The following is a 22677-nucleotide window of genomic DNA, read 5'->3' as shown; positions in this document are numbered from 1 at the left end:
ATCATCACTTGATCAGTAGATAGGTAAAGCAGACGTTGGGGAAGCCATTTTGTTAATTTTACAATCACATATTTTTTTAAATATCTAATTACTTTACATCTCAAATATCTGTTTAGGAAAAGCCGAGAAATGTTTATTTATTTATGATGGACTCTAAAGAAAGCCTGGAGAGGAAACCTTAGCGCTCTGTTCATCTAACCTGCACAGCTGCTTTAACACAGCGAGATGAACTCCTTTAAGTTGATTAACTGATGCTGAACTGGAAAATAAATCTATTAAGAGATTAAAGGTGATTCTGATTGCTGTCTGATTTTGGGTTTGATAAAATGTTCCTTAATTGAGAAAATTCACATTTCTTTCTTCATTAAAAACTCACCTGATATGAAGGAGGGCAGCAAAGGCTTCGCTGCCAGCCAACACATAACTGATCCCAATGGATACGCTGTAAATAAAAGACAGACAGAGATGGTTAGATCCGATGAAAATAAAAAAGTAAAGAAGAAAAAAAGACAAAATGAAAGTTTAATCAGTGATCAGGTAACATTTAACTTTCCCACAATCAATTAAAACTTTCTATCATCTCGTTCTCCGTTTGTAATTCTTCGCCTTTATCCTCCAAATGTTTTAGTAAAATTTTTCAAAACAAAGGAAGCCTTCGGGAGCGACGCTGAGATCTTCGTTCTCGCTCCTCAAGCATCGCATCCTGTGAAGCAGCAGAAATCCGTTTCTACAATAACGTGCGAATCTCCAGAAAGAGTAAATGAAATGTTTTTACAGTTGGTTTCAGGACAGGTCTTTGCAGCTCAGCAACTGCTCCCTTCTCACATGTTAAAGCTGCTGTAATCTCTTCACAGTTGGTGACTGAGATTGCAAACCTATCTTTGCTTTCTACAGACAGCGAAGGTATTATGGAGGCTGAAGCACATCCTCGCTTTTCACTCTGTTCACACCTTTTCAAAGGACATATCAACACATTCTGGAGGAGCTGGTTTCAATCTGGAGAAGAAAATGTTTTAACTATCAACAGTAGAAGCTTTAAAAAGGAAAGAATAAACAACTGACCGTAAAACTTGGAATTTAAATGATTCATAGTTTCAGGAACTAAAAATTAATGGAAGTTAAATCTGGTGGATTATTTCTTCATTGTAACCTTATTTTCTATTTGATCTTACATGGTGCATTGACTGTAAAAAGAAAATGCTTTTTATGGGTTGATCAGAACAGAGTATAAACGGCCGCTTTAAAATAAACAAAATGAGGGAAGGTTTCAGTAGATAACTTTAAATCAGAAGCCAAAAAATCCCAAGGGTGAGTTTTTGCCCCCCCCCCTAATTTATATTTACATGCTCCCCCTAAATTAGATAATAATAACCAGCAGTTATCCATAGAACAAATCAAAGCAAGGATATGGACTAATTTTCTGCTTAATTAAAACTAAACTGTGGACCAAAGCAAAGCAAACCTAGTTTCAGTTAATCCAGCTAGAAACCAGTAATCAGACTCTAAATCTGGGTGCAGTGATGGAGTCAGATCTGAACCTTCAGAGGCTCATAAAGGCAGGAACTAAATCAGCCTTTAATCACCTGAAGAACATCTCCAGGATTAAAGGACTAATGTCCAGCAGGATCTAGAAAAACTCCTTCATGCATTTATCTATGGTAGAATTGATCACTGCAGCAGAGTCTTCATAGGTTTGCCTAAAAAGTCCATCAGACTGCAGCTGATCCAGACGCTGCTGCCTGCGTCCTCACTAGAACTATAGAAAGTAGATCAGACAGCTGATCCAGACGCTGCTGCCTGCGTCCTCACTAGAACTATAGAAAGTAGATCAGACAGCTGATCCAGACGCTGCTGCCTGCGTCCTCACTAGAACTATAGAAAGTAGATCAGACAGCTGATCCAGACGCTGCTGCCTGCGTCCTCACTAGAACTATAGAAAGTAGATCAGACAGCTGATCCAGACGCTGCTGCCTGCGTCCTCACTAGAACTATAGAAAGTAGATCAGACAGCTGATCCAGATGCTGCTGCCTGCGTCCTCACTAGAACTATAGAAAGTAGATCAGACAGCTGATCCAGACGCTGCTGCCTGCGTCCTCACTAGAACTATAGAAAGTAGATCAGACAGCTGATCCAGACGCTGCTGCCTGCGTCCTCACTAGAACTATAGAAAGTAGATCAGACAGCTGATCCAGACGCTGCTGCCTGCGTCCTCACTAGAACTATAGAAAGTAGATCAGACAGCTGATCCAGACGCTGCTGCCTGCGTCCTCACTAGAACTATAGAAAGTAGATCAGACAGCTGATCCAGACGCTGCTGCCTGCGTCCTCACTAGAACTATAGAAAGTAGATCAGACAGCTGATCCAGACGCTGCTGCCTGCGTCCTCACTAGAACTATAGAAAGTAGATCAGACAGCTGATCCAGATGCTGCTGCCTGCGTCCTCACTAGAACTATAGAAAGTAGATCAGACAGCTGATCCAGACGCTGCTGCCTGCGTCCTCACTAGAACTATAGAAAGTAGATCAGACAGCTGATCCAGATGCTGCTGCCTGCGTCCTCACTAGAACTATAGAAAGTAGATCAGACAGCTGATCCAGACGCTGCTGCCTGCGTCCTCACTAGAACTATAGAAAGTAGATCAGACAGCTGATCCAGATGCTGCTGCCTGCGTCCTCACTAGAACTATAGAAAGTAGATCAGACAGCTGATCCAGATGCTGCTGCCTGCGTCCTCACTAGAACTATAGAAAGTAGATCACTTCAGCCCGGTTCTGAAGTCCTTCCTCTGGCTCCCTGTAGCTCAGAGAATAGACTTTAACATCCTTCTGTTAGTCTAGAAATCACTGAATAGATCAGCAACTCAATCCATAATAGATCTGTTGTTAGTGGATCTACCTCACAGACCACTCAGGTCTTCTAGTTCCAGCTCCTCTGTCCACCTAGAACTAGAACCAAACATGGAGAAGCAGCATCTATGCTCCACGGATCTGGAACAAACTCCCAGCAGCATCTATGTTCCATGGAACTGGAACAAACTCCCAGCAGAATCTATGCTCCACGGATCTGGAACAAACTCCCAGCAGCATCTATGCTCCACGGATCTGGAACAAACTCCCAGCAGAATCTATGCTCCATGGATCTGGAACAAACTCCCAGCAGCATCTATGCTCCACGGATCTGGAACAAACTCCCAGCAGCATCTATGCTCCACGGATCTGGAACAAACTCCCAGCAGCATCTATGCTCCACGGATCTGGAACAAACTCCCAGCAGAATCTATGCTCCATGGATCTGGAACAAACTCCCAGCAGCATCTATGTTCCATGGATCTGGAACAAACTCCCAGCAGCATCTATGCTCCACGGATCTGAAACAAACTCCCAGCAGCATCTATGCTCCACGGATCTGGAACAAATTCCAGCAGTCTATGCTCCGGGGATTGGAACAAAACTTCCAGCAGAAATCTATGCTCCAGGATCTAAAAAAAAAACTCCCCCCAGAATCTATCTCCAGGATCGGGAAAAACAACTTCCAGCCAGAATCTATGCTCCATGGATCTGGAACAAATCCCGCGAATCAAGCCCATGGATCTGGAACAAACCCCGCAGAAATCTATCTCCATGGATCGGGAAACAAACTCCAGCAGAATCAGCCCCAGGGACGGAACAAACTCCCACAGCATCTATTTTCCATGGACGGAACAAACTCCCAGCAAAATCTATCTCCAGGATCGGGGAACAAACCCCGCCAAATCTAGCTCCATGGATCGGGAACAAACCCCAGCACATCTATGTTCCATGGATCAAAAACAAACTCCAGCAAAATCTATGCTCCATGGATCTGGAACAAACTGCACCCCATCAAATTTTCCAGGGGGTCTGGAACAAACCCCCAGCATCAAATGTTCCAGGTCTGGAAAAACTCCCAGCAGCACATGCCACGGATCGGGAACAAACTCCCGCACATTTGCTCCAGGGGGGAACTGAAAAAAACTCCCAGCGATTCTATGCTCCATGGTTCTGGAAAAAAAACCCCAGCAGCATCTATGTTCCATGGATGGGGACAAACCCCAGCAGCATCTATGCTCCACGGATCTGGAACAAAACTCCCAGCGGGGCATCTATGCTCCATGGATCGGGAAACAAACCCCCAGCAGAATCATCCTCCTGGATCGGAAAAATCCCCCAGCATCTTGTTCCATGGTTGGAAAACAAACTCCCCACAGAACTATGCTCCATGGATCTGAACAAACTCTCAGCAAAAATTATGCTCCATGGATCGGGGGAAACAAACTCCCAGCAGATCTATGTTCCAGGGGATCTGGAACAAACTCCCCCAGCATCTATCCCCCACGGATCTGGAACAAACTCCCACAAAATCTATGCTCCTGGATCTGGAAAAAACCCCCCACAGAATCTATGTTCCCAGGAAACTGGAAAAAACCCCCAGCAGCATCTATTTCAGGGGATCGGGAACAAAACCCCCAGCACCATCAATTTCCACGGATCGGAAAAAACTCCCAGCAGAATCTATGCTCCGTGGTCTGGAAACAATTTTCCCAGCAGAATCTATGCTCCAGGATCTGGAACAAACCCCACAGAATCTATGCTCCATGGATCTGGAAAAACTCCCAGCAGAATCTATGCTCCTGGATCTGGAAAAAACCCCCACAAAAATCTATGCTCCATGGATCTAAAAAAAAACTCCCAGCAGAATCTATGTCCATGGATCGGGAAAAAAACAAACTCCCACAGCATCTATTTCCCCAAGGATCTGGAACAAACTCCCACGAATCTATCCCCAAAGGATCTGGAACAAACCCCCAGCAGAATTATGCTCCATGGTCTGGAACAAAACTCCCAGCACATCTATGTTCCATGTTTGGGAACAAAACCCAGCAAAAATCTTGCTCCGGGGTTTGGGAAAAACCCCAGCGCATTATTTTCCTGGATTGGAACAAACTCCCACGCACTAGGGTCCCGGATCGGGAAAACAAACCCCCCACACAATCTATGCTCCAGGGTTTGGGAACAAACTCCCAGCAGAATTATCCTCCATGGCTGGAACAAACTCCCAGCAGCATCAAAGTTCCATGGATCGGAACAAACTCCCAGCAGAATCATGCTCCAGGATCGGGGAAAAACTCCCAAGAATCTATGCCCCCATGGATTGGAACAAACCCCCAAAAGCAGCATCTATGTTCCTGGATCTGAACAAACCCCCAGCAGCATCTATTTTTCCTGGATCTGGAACAAACCCCCAGCAGCATCTATTTTTCCGGGACCTAAAACAAACCCCAGCAACATCATGTTCCATGTTCTGGAACAAACCCCAGCACATCTATGCTCATGGTTTTGGAACAAAACTCCCAGCAGAATCTATGCCCATGGATCGGGAAAACAAACCCCCGCAGCATTATGCCATGGATCTGGAACAAACTCCCAGCAGATCTTTTTTTCCATGGATCTGAAAAAACCCCAGCAATCTATGCCCCGGGGTCTGGAAAAAACTCCCGAGAATCTTGCCCGGGTTTTGGGAAAAAACTCCCGCAGTTCATTTTTTTCCATGGATCTGGAACAAACCCCAGCAATCTATGCCCTGGATCTGGAACAAACCCCCAGCAAATCATCCCCCATGGATCTGGAAAAAAAACTCCCAGCAGCACTATGTTCCAGGACTGGAAAAAAACCCCCCCAGCAGCACTATGCCCAGGGGATCGGAACAAATCCCAGAGAATCTATGCCCATGGATCGGGGAACAAATCCCGCAGCACTATTTCCAGGGACTGGAACAACTCCCAGCAGCATCATGTTCCCAGGGATCTGAACAAACTCCCGCACATCTATGTCCACGGTTTGGGAACAAACCCCCAGCAGAATTATGCCCATGGATCTGGAACAACCCCAGCAGAATCTATCTCCATGGATCTGGAACAAACCCCAGCAGAATCTATGCTCCATGGATCTGGAACAAACCCCCAGCAAAAACCCTTGCCCCATGGATCTGGAAAAAACTCCCAGCAAAATCATGCTCCATGGATCGGGAACAAACCCCCAGCAAATCTATGCTCCAGGGATCTGGAACAAACTCCCAGCAGCTTTTATGTTCCATGGATCTAAAACAAACCCCCAGCAAATCTATGCTCCCATGGATCTGGAACAAACCCCCAGCAAATCTATGCCCCAATGGATCTGGAACAAACTCCCCACAGCATCTATGTTCCCGGGGATCTAACAAACCCCCAGCAAAATCTATGCTCCAGGTTTGGAAAAACTCCCAGCGCAATTAAAGTTCCAGGGGTTTGGGAAAAAAACTCCCAGCCAGCACTATGTTCCAGGATCTGGAACAAACCCCAGCACATCTATGCTCCGGATCTGGAAAAAACCCCCCGCAGCTCTATGCTCATGGATCTGAAAAAACTCCACGAATCTATGCTCCAGGGGATCTGGAACAAACCCCCAGCAGCACTATTTTTTCCATGGATCGGGAAAAAAAACCCCCGCAAAAAATCTATGCTCCAGGGATCTGGAACAAACCCCAGCAGTTTTTTATGCTCCAGGGGGATCTGGAACAAACCCCCACAGCATCTATTTTTTTCCATGGATCTGAAAAAAAACTCCCAGCAACTAGTCCCCATGGATCGGAAAAAAACCCCCCAGCAGCATCTTTTTTCCCATGGTCTAAAACAAACTCCCAGCGCATCTATGTTCCCATGGATCTGGAACAAACCCCCACAGCATCTATGCCCCAGGGATCTGAACAAACCCCCAGCGAATCTATGCCCGGGATCTGGAACAAACCCCCCCAGCGCATCTATGTTCCATGGATCTGGAACAAACTCCCAGCAGCATCTATTTTCCCATGGATCTGGAACAAACCCCCAGCAGCATCATCCCCCACGGATTCTGGAAAAAACCCCCAGCAGAATCATCTATGGATCTGGAAAAACCCCCCAGCAGAATCTATGCCCCCAGGGATCGGAACAAATCCCAGAGAATCATGCTCCATGGATCTGGAACAAACTCCCAGCAAATCTATGCCCCCATGGATCTGGAAAAAAAACCCCAGCAGCTCTATTTTCCCCATGGATCGGAAAAAAACCCCCCACAGAATCTTCTCCATGGATCGGGAAAAAACCCCACAGAATCTATGCTCCATGGATCGGGAACAAACTCCCAGCAGCATCTATGTTCCGGATCTGGAACAAACTCCCAGCAAATCATCCCCCATGGATCTGGAAAAACCCCCCCAGCACATCTTGTTCCATGGACTAAACAAACTCCAGCAGCATCTATGTTCCAGGATCTGGAACAAACTCCCAGCAGCATCTATGCCCCCCCACAAAATCGGAACAAACTCCCACAGCATCATGCTCCATGGATTGGGGAACAAACCCCCAGAAAAAATCTATGCTCCATGGATCTGGAACAAACCCCCAGCACATCTATGTTCCAGGGATTAAAAACAAACCCCCGCAAACTATGCTCCTGGATCTGGAACAAATCCCAGCAAATCTATCCCCAGGGGATCTGGAAAAAAACTCCCGCAGCTCTATTTTTTCCATGGTTCTGGAACAAACTCCCAGCGACTATGTTCCAGGGATCTGGAACAAACTCCCAGCAGCATCTATGTTCCATGGATCGGGGAACAAACCCCCCAGCAGCTCTATGTTCCAGGATCTGGAAAAAAACCCCAGCCATCTATCTCCAGGGAAATCGGGAACAAACTCCCAGCAGAATCTATGCTCCATGGATGGGGGAACAAACTCCCAGCAGCACTATGTTCCCCGGATCGGGGAACAAACTCCCACAGCATCTATGTTCCATGGTCTGGAACAAACTCCCACAGCACTATGCCCCACGGATCGGGAAACCCAAAACCCCAGCAGAATCATGCCCCCATGGAACGGGAACAAACCCCCAGCAGAATCTATGCTCCTGGATCGGGAACAAACTCCCAAGCAGAATCTATGCCCCCGGGATCTGGAACAAACCCCCAGCGAATCATGCCCCCATGGATCGGGGAACAACCCCCGCTCTATGTTCATGGATCTGGAACAAACTCCCAGCAGCACTATGTTCCAGGACGGAACAAACTCCCACAGAATCTATGCTCCAGGGATCGGAACAAATCCCAGCAGCATCTATGTTCCGGGATCTGGAAAAAAACCCCCCCAGCAAATCTATTTTTCATGGTCGGAACAAAACCCCCACAGCATCATGTTCCATGGATCTGGAAAAAAACCCCAGCACATCATGCCCCACGGTTTGGGGAACAAACTCCCACGAATTTTTGCTCCATGGATTGGGAAAAAACTCCCAGCAGCATCTTTTTTTCCAGGGATCGGAACAAACTCCCAGCAGCATCTTTTGTTTTCCATGAAATCGGGAAAAACCCCAAACTCCCAGCAGAAATCATGCCCACGAAATCTAAAAAACAAACCCCCCCAGCAGAAATCTTCCCCCCCCAATGGATTGGGAAAAAAACCCCCCCCAGCAAACCTGCTCCATGGATTGGAACAAATTTCCCAGCAAATCTATGCTCCATGGATCTGGAAAAAAACCCCCACACATCTTTTTGCTCCCACGGATCGGAACAAACTCCCAGCAGAACTATGCCCAGGGTCGGGACAAACTCCCAGCAGAATCTATGCTCCATGGATCTAAAACAAACCCCCCAGCAGAATCTTTGCCCATGGATCGGGAAAAACAAACCCCCCCAGCAGAATCTATGCTCCATGGTTCTGGAACAAACTCCCAGCGCATCTATTTTTTTTTCCCATGGTTTGGGAACAAACTCCCGCACACTTTTTTTCCATGATCGGGAACAAACCCCCCGCAGAATCTATGCTCCATGGATCGGAACAAACCCCCCAGCAGCACTATTTCCTTGGATCCTGGAACAAACCCCCAGCAGAATCTATGTTCCATGGATCTGGAACAAACTCCCAGCAGCATCTATGTTCCATGGATCTGGAACAAACTCCCAGCAGCATCTATGCTCCACGGATCTGGAACAAACTCCCAGCAGAATCTATGCTCCATGGATCTGGAACAAACTCCCAGCAGCATCTAAGTTCCATGGATCTGGAACAAACTCCCAGCAGCATCTATGTTCCATGGATCTGGAACAAACTCCCAGCAGCATCTATGCTCCACGGATCTGGAACAAACTCCCAGCAGAATCTATGCTCCATGGATCTGGAACAAACTCCCAGCAGAATCTATGCTCCATGGATCTGGAACAAACTCCCAGCAGAATCTATGCTCCATGGATCTGGAACAAACTCCCAGCAGCATCTATGCTCCACGGATCTGCAACAAACTCCCAGCAGAATCTATGCTCCACGGATCTGGAACAAACTCCCAGCAGCATCTATGCTCCACGGATCTGGAACAAACTCCCAGCAGCATCTATGCTCCACGGATCTGGAACAAACTCCCAGCAGAATCTATGCTCCATGGATCTGGAACAAACTCCCAGCAGCATCTATGTTCCATGGATCTGGAACAAACTCCCAGCAGCATCTATGTTCCATGGATCTGGAACAAACTCCCAGCAGCATCTATGCTCCACGGATCTGGAACAAACTCCCAGCAGAATCTATGCTCCATGGATCTGGAACAAACTCCCAGCAGAATCTATGCTCCATGGATCTGGAACAAACTCCCAGCAGAATCTATGCTCCATGGATCTGGAACAAACTCCCAGCAGAATCTATGCTCCATGGATCTGGAACAAACTCCCAGCAGCATCTATGTTCCATGGATCTGGAACAAACTCCCAGCAGAATCTATGCTCCATGGATCTGGAACAAACTCCCAGCAGAATCTATGCTCCATGGATCTGGAACAAACTCCCAGCAGCATCTATGTTCCATGGATCTGGAACAAACTCCCAGCAGAATCTATGCTCCATGGATCTGGAACAAACTCCCAGCAGCATCTATGTTCCATGGATCTGGAACAAACTCCCAGCAGCATCTATGTTCCATGGATCTGGAACAAACTCCCAGCAGCATCTATGCTCCACGGATCTGGAACAAACTCCCAGCAGCATCTATGCTCCATGGATCTGGAACAAACTCCCAGCAGAATCTATGCTCCATGGATCTGGAACAAACTCCCAGCAGCATCTATGTTCCATGGATCTGGAACAAACTCCCAGCAGAATCTATGCTCCATGGATCTGGAACAAACTCCCAGCAGAATCTATGCTCCATGGATCTGGAACAAACTCCCAGCAGCATCTATGTTCCATGGATCTGGAACAAACTCCCAGCAGCATCTATGTTCCATGGATCTGGAACAAACTCCCAGCAGCATCTATGTTCCATGGATCTGGAACAAACTCCCAGCAGCATCTATGTTCCATGGATCTGGAACAAACTCCCAGCAGCATCTATGCTCCACGGATCTGGAACAAACTCCCAGCAGAATCTATGCTCCATGGATCTGGAACAAACTCCCAGCAGCATCTATGTTCCATGGATCTGGAACAAACTCCCAGCAGCATCTATGTTCCATGGATCTGGAACAAACTCCCAGCAGCATCTATGCTCCACGGATCTGGAACAAACTCCCAGCAGAATCTATGCTCCATGGATCTGGAACAAACTCCCAGCAGAATCTATGCTCCATGGATCTGGAACAAACTCCCAGCAGAATCTATGCTCCATGGATCTGGAACAAACTCCCAGCAGAATCTATGCTCCATGGATCTGGAACAAACTCCCAGCAGCATCTATGTTCCATGGATCTGGAACAAACTCCCAGCAGCATCTATGTTCCATGGATCTGGAACAAACTCCCAGCAGAATCTATGCTCCATGGATCTGGAACAAACTCCCAGCAGCATCTATGTTCCATGGATCTGGAACAAACTCCCAGCAGAATCTATGTTCCATGGATCTGGAACAAACTCCCAGCAGCATCTATGTTCCATGGATCTGGAACAAACTCCCAGCAGCATCTATGCTCCACGGATCTGGAACAAACTCCCAGCAGAATCTATGCTCCATGGATCTGGAACAAACTCCCAGCAGCATCTAAGTTCCATGGATCTGGAACAAACTCCCAGCAGCATCTATGTTCCATGGATCTGGAACAAACTCCCAGCAGCATCTATGCTCCACGGATCTGGAACAAACTCCCAGCAGAATCTATGCTCCATGGATCTGGAACAAACTCCCAGCAGAATCTATGCTCCATGGATCTGGAACAAACTCCCAGCAGAATCTATGCTCCATGGATCTGGAACAAACTCCCAGCAGCATCTATGCTCCACGGATCTGGAACAAACTCCCAGCAGAATCTATGCTCCATGGATCTGGAACAAACTCCCAGCAGAATCTATGCTCCATGGATCTGGAACAAACTCCCAGCAGAATCTATGCTCCATGGATCTGGAACAAACTCCCAGCAGAATCTATGCTCCATGGATCTGGAACAAACTCCCAGCAGCATCTATGTTCCATGGATCTGGAACAAACTCCCAGCAGCATCTATGTTCCATGGATCTGGAACAAACTCCCAGCAGAATCTATGCTCCATGGATCTGGAACAAACTCCCAGCAGCATCTATGTTCCATGGATCTGGAACAAACTCCCAGCAGAATCTATGTTCCATGGATCTGGAACAAACTCCCAGCAGCATCTATGCTCCACGGATCTGGAACAAACTCCCAGCAGAATCTATGTTCCATGGATCTGGAACAAACTCCCAGCAGAATCTATGCTCCATGGATCTGGAACAAACTCCCAGCAGAATCTATGTTCCATGGATCTGGAACAAACTCCCAGCAGAATCTATGTTCCATGGATCTGGAACAAACTCCCAGCAGAATCTATGTTCCATGGATCTGGAACAAACTCCCAGCAGAATCTATGCTCCATGGATCTGGAACAAACTCCCAGCAGCATCTATGTTCCATGGATCTGGAACAAACTCCCAGCAGCATCTATGTTCCATGGATCTGGAACAAACTCCCAGCAGCATCTATGCTCCACGGATCTGGAACAAACTCCCAGCAGAATCTATGCTCCATGGATCTGGAACAAACTCCCAGCAGAATCTATGCTCCATGGATCTGGAACAAACTCCCAGCAGAATCTATGCTCCATGGATCTGGAACAAACTCCCAGCAGCATCTATGCTCCACGGATCTGCAACAAACTCCCAGCAGACTGGAAAAGAGCTGAAATGTTCTTTAAAATGCAGTTTTCTTCTTGTAATGATTAAAACTTTGCAAACTAGTCTTTATTTTCCCCTGAATCACTGACCTTTGACCCACACAGATAACCCCCCCCCATATTAGATTATGAAAAAATTTGAAAAGTAGCTTTAAAAAATAAAAGTGCGAACAAAAGTCGATTATAAAAGAGATAGATAATAAATAAATACATATAAATAGATCATAATTAATTAATGAAAATAATTAAAAATGTTTTAAAATATGAATACAATTTTGCTACATTTATGAATTTAAAAGTCTAATAATTTAGCAGCATTTAATTATTTAATATTTAAACAACTCTATATTTAATGAACCAGAATAATACAACAGATTAAAAATGAATGGTTAAAATAAGATAATTTGAAAACAAAATTAAACATAAATATGTTTTTAACCTGGATTCATAGCAACTGAGGTTTTCACAGCTTTCTGTGGGTTTATTCCAGATTATTTCTCCATGTTTGTTTCTGGTTCTGCAGATTTGATCCAGTAGATCAGAATGGTCTGGCTGTCGATCCACTGACAGCAAGTCTGTATTGCATTTTTGAGTTGATCTATTCAGTGATTTCTAGACTAACAGAAGGATTTTAAAGTCTATTCTCTGAGCTACAGGGGGTGAGAGGATGGAAATGATTCATTATGGGAAACCAAACGGCAGCTCAGTGTAATCAGATCCTCAGAGATGATCCCATATTGGAGAGTCTGTTTTCCCCACAGTTCTTCTCCCTGAATAACAGACAGAAGAACGGTGGGATCACCTGGTTAACAGACGGAAAGAGGAAGCGCTCTCTGACAAGAGAACGTACACATAAAAAAAGAAATCTATTAACCCTTTTAGGGATCTCAGTGAAATACTTTAAATATCTAAATTTAAAGCAAACAGTGCACTGCAAAAAACTGAAATCTAAGGGAGACAATTTTTCTTACAATAAGCAAGTAAGTGAGACACTTTGCAAATGGAATAAGAAATTTAACATTTAAAATGAGGGACAAAATGCAATGCAAACCAAATCCTGCTAATAATTTGTCAACAATGCGTAAAAGCAGTCAGTTAGATTAGCAGCTGATGTAACGTTCAAGAAGAATCATCAAGTATTTAAACAGATTTATAATGCCAAATACCAACTCTGGCCAAGGCCTGGGGAGGAGAGCTGAATATCGAGATCACTGATGAAATGTGGAGCAGTATTTGGAATTCTGCCAAAAAAATTACTATTTGTAATCGTTCCTGGGCATTGCATCTTAAATTAATACATAGAGCTCACTTGGCCCCAAACAGGGTGTCTAAATTTAAACCGGGGTCCTCTTCATTGTGTCCAAAATGCAAAATAGATGAAGGCAGCCTCACACACTGTCTTTGGTCATGCCCCAAGATCCAGATATACTGGAAATCTATTCTGGCTGAGATTAGGAAAATTTTCAAAACTAACATCGATCTTGATCCAGTGTCTCTTCTCCTTGGTCTACCAAGTAAACATATCCAAAACCAAAATAAGAGTAAGCTGTACAATGTTCTAATGTTCTGTGCCCGAAAGAATATTTTATTACAATGGGTTTCTAATAAATCTCCTACAATTTTTGGGTGGAAGAAGCTCGTTCTGGAATATATCCCTCTAGACTTTCTAACACACCTCGTCCACTCTAAGACTGACGTTTTTGGACGTATATGGAAGCCCTTTATGGACTATGCTGAAGGACACGTGTCTACCATCCTGTCTCGAGCATTTACGAATGTTTAGATGTGTACTGTACAATGATGGAAGTATGTATGCCCCCCATCTTATTTTTCTTTTTATCTCTGGACTGCGCTGCTGAGCTTTTGTTTTGTTTTGTTTTGTGTTTTATTGTTGTTGCTGTTGTTGTTATTATATAAAAAAAAAAAAAAAAATCAATAAACATATCTACAAAAAAAACAACAAAAAAAACAGATTTATACCAGAAACCTTTTGATGAGAACAAACCGTGTCTTTGAGGTTTTAGTGGATGTTCAATGAAACGCCTGGATTTAAATGTTAAATGTTGAAGCTGAAAATAGAATTTTGATCCTGTTATAAAAACTGAAAACCGAAATTTAGATTGATCTGTTCTGTTGTTGATTTAAAGGGTTTGAATTGGTGAGAAGAGAAAAACCAAGAATAACGCTGCTCTCTTTGTCCGTGTTGGGTTTTTTTTTTTTGGTCTGCTTGGGTTTTAAATGTCCTTCAGCGAGTCGTTCCAATTTGCAGCTTAATCGGATGTCACAGCTGGATCCGAGGGGAATTATCTGGCCTCTCAATCTTTATCTCAGTCCAGAGGTTGACATTGTGCTTCACTCACTTCGTCTCACAGTAGCTTCTCTTTGACCTCGACTCGTTCAATATAGGTAGTGGAATAAAGTCCCTGTTTGAGCTTTAACCACAGCAGGGCACATTGTTTATTCTCCTAGAGACGTGACGGTTATAACAGATTTATATTTAAGCCACGTGGCTTTTTGAAGCAGCTTTAAGGTAATTAGGAGGCACTAGATTTTATATCCCTGGTTTAATATAACAAGTTTGAACAGGCATGTTTGACTTGAAACTGTTCAAACTGTTTCTTTTCCTGCTACGTTTGCTGGAGTAATGAAAAATAAATGTTCGCTGAATCTAAACATGAGAAAATAACGGACATTTTAAAACATTAATGCCTGTCATGTGTTTACAGTAAGTGCATTATTTTTTTTGATGCAATACTGTTCTGAATAGAGCATGCGAACTGGGATTGATGATGATCAGTTTGGTCTGAATTTGGAATATTCCAGTTGCTCCAATGTTTCTGTAATTCTGTTATTTCATGTTTGAAGAACAGATTTCCTGGAGATGAAAGCCTGGAAGAAAAAAATGTCAGAGCTTGATGTGAACCCAAGGTGACCAATTAAGTATTAGACATATAAATTAGGAAGTAAGTCCTTCCATGGGTTTACTTTGAAGCATCCAGCATCTGCAGGTGAGTCTTTAAAGGAAAAGTCGCTCATATTAAGAATTCAAACTTCTGAAAGTTCTTTAAATCTGAAATGATTCCATCCTGTTCAATAAATGATCAGTGTTTTTAATTCAGAGTCATTTTCATGTGAATGTGCTTTACTGGAGGCATCCATGTTTGTCAAAGAACACTACTGCCACCTACTGGTTAGTGACATTGTCACGGTGCGGTATCGGCTGTTGATCAAGTCCCAGTGCTGTATCTGGTGTTTGTCACAACGCGCTATTATCCAAGTCATCTTGAAAACATTCTTCTTCCAAATGTTGGCTACATATTACGGGTTTTTTCTCTGGCCAGAAGTTCGATGGCAAATCCTCCCTCTTCAAGTTGGCGATCCAACGACCAACCCGTCCGTGGAGGATCAGGAATCAGAAAGGTGGAATAACTCTTTTTTTCACTTTTACCCGATGTATTCCAGCATCCAGCTGCCATGCACGTGGGCATTGTCAGTTTCACTATAGCTCTGGTGAATTTCAATGGTGAAGTCCTCTGGAAATCTTCAATAATTGTTGTTGATTGCAGATGTGTCTAGTAGTTCCCATTGATTTAGCTTGTAAAGCGGGGAGAATGGCGCTAGGCTAACCGCACCATGACGTCACTGCTGGAAGATGGCAGGAGGGAGGGGTTACTATATTTGGGCTAAAATGGCCGCTCCCAGACTCAGTGATCGTGATGGAAAATATTATTTTCATTTTTTTAATGATTAACACTAAATTCATCGATAATTAAATGCTAATTAATAAACTAAATAATGATCCATTGATCATTCTTTGCTGACCGGACTTTTCCTTTATTAGTTAGTCCTCACTGGGGTCCATTTTACATATAGTGGGGTCATTAGGCAGCTGAATTTCTCATCATACATTAGAAATCTCTTTCCGCCTAGCTTAGCTGAATAACATTTTGTGATTTCTACAGCATAATGTTCCTTTGCCATCAGGTGCTCAGACTGTTTTAGTTGGTCTCTGTATATAAAGGCAACAATCCTGGGTAAAATCAATAACCATGTAATAACATGTTAATAACATAGAAAGTCACACTATATTACTTGGTAATATAATTTCAAAGTAGTTACCTGCATGCAATTATTACAATTTTAATTGTAATTATTACAACAATGGAGACATTTGGTGGATAATTACCATTAGATTAGAACATAACGGTTTCTATTGGCAACCACCTACCAACGGCTTACCAAGTAAATTGTAAACTGTAAAGTAAACTAATCATCAGATAATAGAGCATTATAAAACTTAACTCAGGTTACATATAAATAAGAGTTTAGTTAAGAAGTTTGGCTTTCTGTCTTCTAGGTTTGGTTGTCTGTTATATGCCAATTAATAAACTGCATTTTACAAGATATAACTAGTGATGCACCGATGCCAGTTTTTAGCCCCGATACCTGGCTGTGCAGTATTAGCCGATACTGATACCATCTATTTGAAATTTATGTGTGTGTGTATGAAGAACTGCAGACTACTTGGATGTGAAATAATCTCCATCATGGCTTCATGTCAAGCTGCTGCCTTCCTTTGTGAAGCAGGAAAAAGACTAAAACAAAGTGAATCCAGTAGAACTTTTTATTGCCTACCTGGAACGGGCGACAATAGTGGAAGAAACTTTTGGCTCTCAGAATGGTATCAGTGCCCTATTGGTTGGTACTCACCGATACCGATGCCACCATTGTAGTGCTGACCGACCGATACTAATATCGGTACTTGTGCAACACTAATAATAACAAATACATTTTATTGCTGACGGTGAAATGAAGTAGAAAATCAAAACTTCCCCCACTTTCCTTGGTTGGTCCTTGGCAGGTCACCTACAATTCCTTTCTTTTTAAACTTCAATCTTTGTACTAAAATATTATTTCTGTCATGATTTGAGGACATTAAGATCTAAAGAGAAGCTTCAACTTTTGATCAAACCCTGTAATTCAGTGAAAGGGTGGAGTCAGTGTGAAAGCATATGCAGGAGGGGGTCACTGCAGAGGCTGGACGTTGGAGGGAAGATGGCTGCCATTCAGCTGGCATTAGACTGGGAACGGCCATTTTGAATGGCTGCTTACATGGTTATTGATGTAAATGAAAGCGTTACCCAATCCTGACCAGTTTTAACCTGATTTTGATCTTGTCAGTTTGTTTTCTATGGGAGAATTATCCTGCCATAATGCAAGAGCGCATAATTTCAATTTGAGAAAAGAATTTCATCTTCTTGCACTCAAATCTTATAATGCTCACACTCCAAACATGCGCTCTCTCTCAAATATTTTCTCTTCTCTCTCAAATCTTTGTTTCTTCTCTCAGATTTAATGCTTCTTGCACAGATATTTTCTCCTCTCGCTTGCCTCCTTCTCTTCTCTGCTCGAGTCTCAGATACGCTCGCAAACCCGTAGGCTCTGCTTGCGGATTTTTTTTGCTCTCTCAGATTGCAGTCGGATCGTCGCCTAGCAACCTTTCCAGCCAATAGAACGACAGCCTCAGAAAGGGTGCGCTTGTTTAACGCTACTGAGTGTGCCTGTGATAAACCTTACCGACAATAAATTGTGAAATAATAAAGGGCGATTCAAGAATCACCAATGAAAAGTCACTTCATTTCTGCTGGAGGCAGAATTAGCATCTGCCCTGACTAGCAAACTTTTTTTTTTCTTTTTTTTTTTCTCTGACGAGCAACTCTGAGGCGGGAGTTTTCTGTTCACATCACGTCACGTCTGAAAATGCATAGCTTTTAAATTAAAAAGCCATTTTATTGTCGGTAAGGTTTATCACAGGCACACTCAGAGTTAGCAAAGCGCTCCTTTCCGAGGCTGTCGTTCTATTGGCTGGAAAGGTTGCTAGGCGACGATCCAACTGCAGTCTGAGAGTGAGCAAAAAAAATCCACAAGCAGAGCCTACGGGTTTGCAAGCGTATCTGAGACCCGAGCAGAGCGTGGATTGTGCGCAAAGAGAAGGAGGCAAACAAGAGGAGAAAATATCTGTGCAAGAAGCATTAAATCTGAGAGAAGAAACAAAGATTTGAGAGAGAAGAGAAAATATTTGAGAGAGAGAGCGCATGTTTGGAGTGTGAGCATTATAAGTTTTGAGAGCAAGAAGATGAAATTCTTTTCTCAAATTGAAATGATGTTCTCTTGCATTATGGCAGGATAATTCTCCCATACTATTGGTCTCACTTTACTCCGTATCAATTGAAATCAGATCTTTTAGCTGGGATATTCTTCTGCTAAACCACTAATGTTTTAGATCCATATCGTCCATCAATCCTTCAAAACTTTCCACAGGAACTCACGAGTAAGACTACATCAACTTTTATTCTCTGTTGAAAATCTACATACTATACAGGGTTTATGAGTCCTTGTCACAATGCAGAGCAGCGCAAACAGAGCAAGGGTTGGCCGGGGTAAAGGATGCAGGTCATGTTCTGCGCGGTGTTTGTGTCTTGGTGCAGCTGAGCCTCTGCATCGATCGCTCACTAAGCCCCCTTCAACACAATGAAGGAAGTATCGATTGGCCTGGTGTTTCAGAGCCGCTCACACGCTGATAACGGGACCTTCACCCGTGTTGCTAAAAGCCCGGCGCTCCTCCTAAAAGGACTTACACTTTCCTGCACACAAACCGGCCGTAACTTTAAATAACACAACAGTAAACTGTTATAAAAAAGAAGTTCTTTAGTTTATTTGTAGAAACAAACCTTCCAGATGGATTCGATAATTAAATCTCTATGATAGCATACTGATAGCATAAGTTTTAAGTTCTGGCTGGAATGAAGGTCAAACAACAGATCTAAAAACACGGGGATCACTTTAAAAAATTACACAGGAGCTGCTGTAATAAATCATATTTTATCAGTTTGGCTCAGTTTGGCTTGTAACTCCCTTTTTCTGCCCTGTGCAGGAGAAGGTTTGGATATAAAGCTCTAAGCTCAAGGACGGTTTTTACACCAGCCTGCCCCAGCTCTGTTAACAGTAGATGTGCCTTTCTGCAACAGCGGAGATTAAATGACTTGGCAGGTTTCATTCCAACACTGAAGCCGTAAACATTTTAGTAGATCACAAAGTGTTCAAGAAAAAAAAAGGCCTATAGAAATTTCTACTGTATAATTGGATTGTTTAATTTACCGGCGTAAAGAAAAGCCTGTGGTGTTTTTTTAAGGTAATGTTGAGGAAAAGAGCTGGTGAAAGCTGGATTTCAGAGCGGCAAAATAAGACAAATGAAAAAGAAAACGTTTTTTTTTTTTAAATGACAAGGAAGCAAAGTTACAGAAAAAAAAAGGTTCAAAGGGAAGCAAGAAAATGCCTGCAGTCTGGGTGTTAAAGCAGCAAACAGAGAAAGAGGAAAAAGTGATGAATGTGGTGAAACACAGGAAAACAGTCTGGGACTTTTTACAAACGTCACAAACAGAAGCCAACCTGCTGTCATCATGTCGGCTGTTATTTAAAGGGAGTTTTATTTTACTGTTAATAAAAAATGATGCTGTTCTGCTGTTTCTTTTTATCAGCTGTCAGGAAGTCAGAGCTGAAGGCTGCCTGGATCTCCCCAGGAGGCGTGTTCCCCCCCTCAGGCCACTATCTCTAAATGCACATTTGCTTTTTAAGTGTGGTGTCATCTTCAAGTAGTTTTTTTCCTACAAGGAGTAAAAATAGGTGAATATTTGCAAGAAAACAGTGTAAGAGTGAAAAATCTCATTTATTTTTAAACACAAACACGGTTTTCATTGCTTAAATTTAAATATAAATGGTATAACTTTTAGAAAAATTTTAATTAACACATTTATTTAAAGAATAATGAATAATGGCTAATAAACACAGATTGGGTGGTTTCAGCTGTTTGAGCCTTTCCTCTACACAGTAAACATATATATATATATATATATATATATATATATATATATATATATATATATATATATATATATATATATATATATATATATATATATACACACACATACATACATATATATATATATATATTTATGCAAGAAGTACTTCATGAGCTTCAATAATATTTTTAATTCTTGACACACTATAAATGTATAGAAATTAAATTAAATGAACACAGATGTATTAGTGTCATTGAAGAGTGAAAAAGGTAATAATTCCTGACGGATGCATGAAGCTCGTTAACTTCATACCAGTTCTGGTCTAAATACAGCTTATATGGTGTCCAAAGTATTCATGTTTATCACTCCAGTATAAATCCTACTGTTTAAAACACGTTTGTGGAAGTTAGAGGATCAACTTCAGCTTTTTATTCCAGTAAAAGTGTAAAAGTAGCATTTTTAAAACTACTTAAAGTATAAAAGTAAAAGTAAAGAATGTTAATGCCAGAAGTTTTACTGCTCTACTCTATTAAAGGAAAATTTTTCTACAATTCTGGATGAAAACTTCCTTAGACTTCATTTTCTTAGTTTTATAACTGATGGTAACAGCGTCAAATTTAACTTTGCATCATCTTGAAAAACGATTTATTTTGGTATGTGTTGAGCAACAAGTTGGGGCAGCACCGAGTCCAGCCACAAAGAAATTAATTGTCTGGATGGAACTAATATATTTTTTTTTAAATACCAACAGGCCATGATGAAAATTAGCTTACATGAAACTAAACTAACGAGTCTATTTTTAAAATGCAAGGAGTAGAAATTAAAGTTGTCTAAAAAATAATTATTCCAGTCAAGTATAGACGTTTCTATGTTTCTATGAAACAATTAATCTGATTAATCAATGATTGAAATAATTGTCAAACAATTCAGTATTAATCATTAATGGTTAACTGGAGTGTAGAAACTCTAAATTGAACCTTTAGCTGACAGAGCGACCTACTTAGAGCAGGAATTAAAACAAATTTGTGAAAAAATAATTATGGAAACATTTTGCTTTTAAGACCAAAAACTTTGCGTCTGTCAATCTGCTCTATAATCCAGAACTCCTCAAGTGGAAACGTTTTATTTTCACCTGCTTTGATTTAATAAAAAAAAAAAAAAAACCTTCTTTAAGGGACCTTTGGCTATCTGATTAAAAATGATCAACAGATTAAAGGATTTGCAAATTAATTGCAGCCCTACTTGATACATCTGCTTCAGGTCCTGAGGATACCATGAGATGTGCTTTGAGATAATGTTGTTAGTTAGGAGTGTGAAATAAATATGATCCATACAAACACAAGGATGCAAAAAAAAAAAAAAAAAAAAAAAAAAAAAAAAATATATATATATATATATATATATATATATATATATATATATATATATATATATATATATATATATATATTAGGGATGTAGCCGATAACCGATATCGATACCGATGTTAAAGCTGGACAAAAATAAGTAGTCATTGAAAATAGCAGTTTTGTTATCCATTTCTAACACTTTGAAAAATAATATACTCAAATATATTTTCATATGCTGATATCAAGTGTGGAGTGGCAGCCTAGTGGTTAGGGCATAGGGCTTTCAATCCTGAGATTGTGAGTTCGATCCCCCACTCCCACAGACTGCCACTCTGGGTCCCTGAGCAAGACCCTTAACCTCACACTGCTCCCCGGGCGCCTGACAATGGCAGCCCACAATGGCAGAGAAGTAATTTCCCTCTGGGATTATTAGAGTATATCAAAAAAAAAAAAAAAAATCAAATAGATTTTTAAAAACGCGGTATCGATCTATTTTACTTTCAAAATCTGGTGAAATTTCATCGTTCTGTTACAAACTCTCGTGATATTTTGCAAATTCTTGTGAGATTTTGTTAGTAAAATAGATTGATACCGCGTCAATATATCAACATATAAAAATATGGCAACATTTGGTGAATTTTCGGGGGATTTCGTAGCATAACGATGACATATAGCAATATTTCATTAGTAAAAGAGATTGATATGGTGTTTTTAAATGGCAATATATCAGCATATGAAGATATTGGGATATTTTAATGGATCAATATTTTTTCCCTCGTCTTTAGAAGTTTTTAAGTCTGTAAAAAAGAAGTTTTTAAGGAAGAAGAAGAAGTAGGATTTTTTTTTTAGACTTTAGAAACTCAGAAGCTGATCAAATATCGGGTTAAATATCGGTGGGGTGGCCGATGTCCGATATTTAGTTTTAAGGCCGATACCGATAGGGGGCCGATTATATCCTGCATCCCATAATATATATATATATATATATATATATATATATATATATATATATATATCTCAACAAATCAATAAATACAGGCTTATTGATGTCATCTACAACAGAATTATACGAATGGACAAAATCTGACCAAAATTCTGGATTTAGGGTTTATAGCCTATCAGCTTTACTAGGCATCATATCCAAATCTACACTAATTACACCAACAATTAGTGTAGATTTATACCTAAGTATACATTAATTGTAGAAGCAATGTTCTGATCAATAAATTCTATTCATTCTAACATCTGACAGAAAAAAAATTCTTTGTACAACT

At 41.8% G+C, this 22677-nt stretch overlaps 1 protein-coding gene across 1 annotated transcript in view; it reads right to left on the bottom strand.

The window, feature by feature from the left end:
- LOC119786668 overlaps positions 1–22677 on the bottom strand; it is a 90854-nt gene that overhangs the window by 46606 nt on the left and 21571 nt on the right. The window contains exon 7 of the mRNA XM_038290152.1: positions 377–442. Coding sequence (XP_038146080.1) covers positions 377–442 — 66 coding nt within the window. The remainder of the gene's footprint in view (positions 1–376; positions 443–22677) is intronic.

This window comes from Cyprinodon tularosa, unplaced genomic scaffold (assembly GCF_016077235.1).
Source record: "Cyprinodon tularosa strain WSP-4 unplaced genomic scaffold, ASM1607723v1 ctg1072, whole genome shotgun sequence".
Classification (NCBI taxonomy): Eukaryota; Metazoa; Chordata; class Actinopteri; order Cyprinodontiformes; family Cyprinodontidae; genus Cyprinodon; species Cyprinodon tularosa.
Note: the sequence above shows the minus strand (reverse complement) of the source record. Positions and strands in the feature narration are given on the sequence as shown.